General features: G+C 65.5%; 1 protein-coding gene across 1 annotated transcript; it reads left to right on the top strand.

Moving 5' to 3' along the window:
* Positions 1 to 581: 581 nt before the first annotated feature.
* Positions 582 to 1334, top strand: EMIHUDRAFT_256536 (hypothetical protein; the record flags this gene model as incomplete). Its single annotated transcript, XM_005767428.1, has 3 exons — positions 582 to 654; positions 897 to 955; positions 1284 to 1334. Coding segments are annotated over 3 exons (183 nt in total), but the record flags the coding sequence as incomplete, so codon positions are not given.
* Positions 1335 to 1644: the final 310 nt, after the last annotated feature.

The raw sequence follows: 1644 nt of genomic DNA, 5'->3' as shown, positions 1-1644 counted from the left end.
CGCCTCTCCTCGCTGTCGCGCGTGTCTCCCCTCCGCCGCCGCCTCCCTCTCTCCCCTCCCGCCTCTCCTCGCTGTCGCGCGTGTCTCCCCTCCGCCGCCGCCTCCCTCTATCCCCTCCCGCCTCTCCTCGCTGTCGCGCGTGTCTCCCCTCCTCCGCCGCCTCCCTGCTGCCCTCGTTTCTCTCCTCGCTGCCGCGTGTCTCTCCTTCCCTGCCCGCCTGACCCCGCCCCTGCCTCTCTCGCCCCTGCCGCCTCTACCCCACAGTACCCGAACCCACCCTCCCCTGCCCCACGGTACCCGAACCTCCCCTCCCCTACCCCACGGTACCCGAACCCACTCTCCCCTGCCCCACGGTACCCGAACCCACCCTCCCCTACCCCACGGTACCCGAACCTCCCCTCCCCTACCCCACGGTACCCGAACCCACCCTCCCCTGCCCCACGGTACCCGAACCTCCCCTCCCCTACCCCACGGTACCCGAACCCACCCTCCCCTGCCCCACGGTACCCGAACCTCCCCTCCCCTGCCCCACGGTACCCGAACCTCCCCTCCCCTACACCCACGGTACCCGAACCCATCAGGCCCTCGCCTGGCGCGCGTTTGCCGCCGTCAACACGTTCATCGGCGCGACGCTGCTGAACAAGGGCAAGGCCGGTGTCGCGGGGAAGATTGCAGGCGAGCAACAACGAGCTCTTCGAATGTCGCGACAAAAGACGGCCGCACAGCACGTCTCACACGAGCTCTGACCACCCAGCCCTCCCTCACAGCACACACTGGCACGACAAGCGCGTGGACTGGCACACACACTAGCAAACACAAACCGGCACACCACCGGACGCGCCTCCCTTGCACCTCCCTTGCACCTCCCTTGCACCTCCCTTGCACCTCCCTTGCAGGCAGCGACTCGGTGGTCAAGACCGTCCTCTTCTTCTTCTACGAGCGGGCGTGGGCGCAGGTCGGTTGGGGCCGTGAGGAGGCGTGCCCCCGTCCCTCTCGCACAGAACGCACGCACGCACACACACACACACACACTCACACACACACACACACACACGCGCACACACACACACACACAGAGAGAGAGAGAGAGACAGAGACAGAGACAGAGACAGAGACAGAGACAGAGACAGAGACAGACACACACATCTCCTGTCCTGACCGCGCCGGTGTCCTCTCTCTCTCTCTCTCTCTCTCTCTCTCTCTCTCTCTCTCTCTCTCTCTCTCTCTCTCTCTCTCTCTCTCTCTGTCTCTCTCTTTCTGATTCTCGCTCTGCTGCTCGTTAGGTCTCTCGACACATTCTATTGCTCGCTGTCGCCATCCATAGTGACCTGTAAGTCGATTGGCGGCGCCGGCGGCGGCAGCGACGGCGGCGACTGAGAGGGTGGAGGGAGGAGGGCGAGGATGAACGTCTCGCTGCCATAGGATCCGGAGCCGAGCGTGAACGTATAGCCCGCACCCTTCCACTCGTTGCCGGTCCAGCCGTCGCCGTACGAGTCGTACATGTCGAGCGTGCACTCGCCGGGCGGCGCGGACAGGGTGCCAAAGTAGGGGGCCCCTCCACTGCCGATCAACGCGCCGCTGCACGTCAGGTCCCCACGACACATCGGACGGATAGCTACCGCCACCCACAGTGACCTGGAAGTC

This window comes from Emiliania huxleyi (assembly GCF_000372725.1).
Source record: "Emiliania huxleyi CCMP1516 unplaced genomic scaffold EMIHUscaffold_4936, whole genome shotgun sequence".
In the NCBI taxonomy this organism is placed as follows: domain Eukaryota; phylum Haptophyta; order Isochrysidales; family Noelaerhabdaceae; genus Emiliania; species Emiliania huxleyi.
Note: the sequence above shows the minus strand (reverse complement) of the source record. Positions and strands in the feature narration are given on the sequence as shown.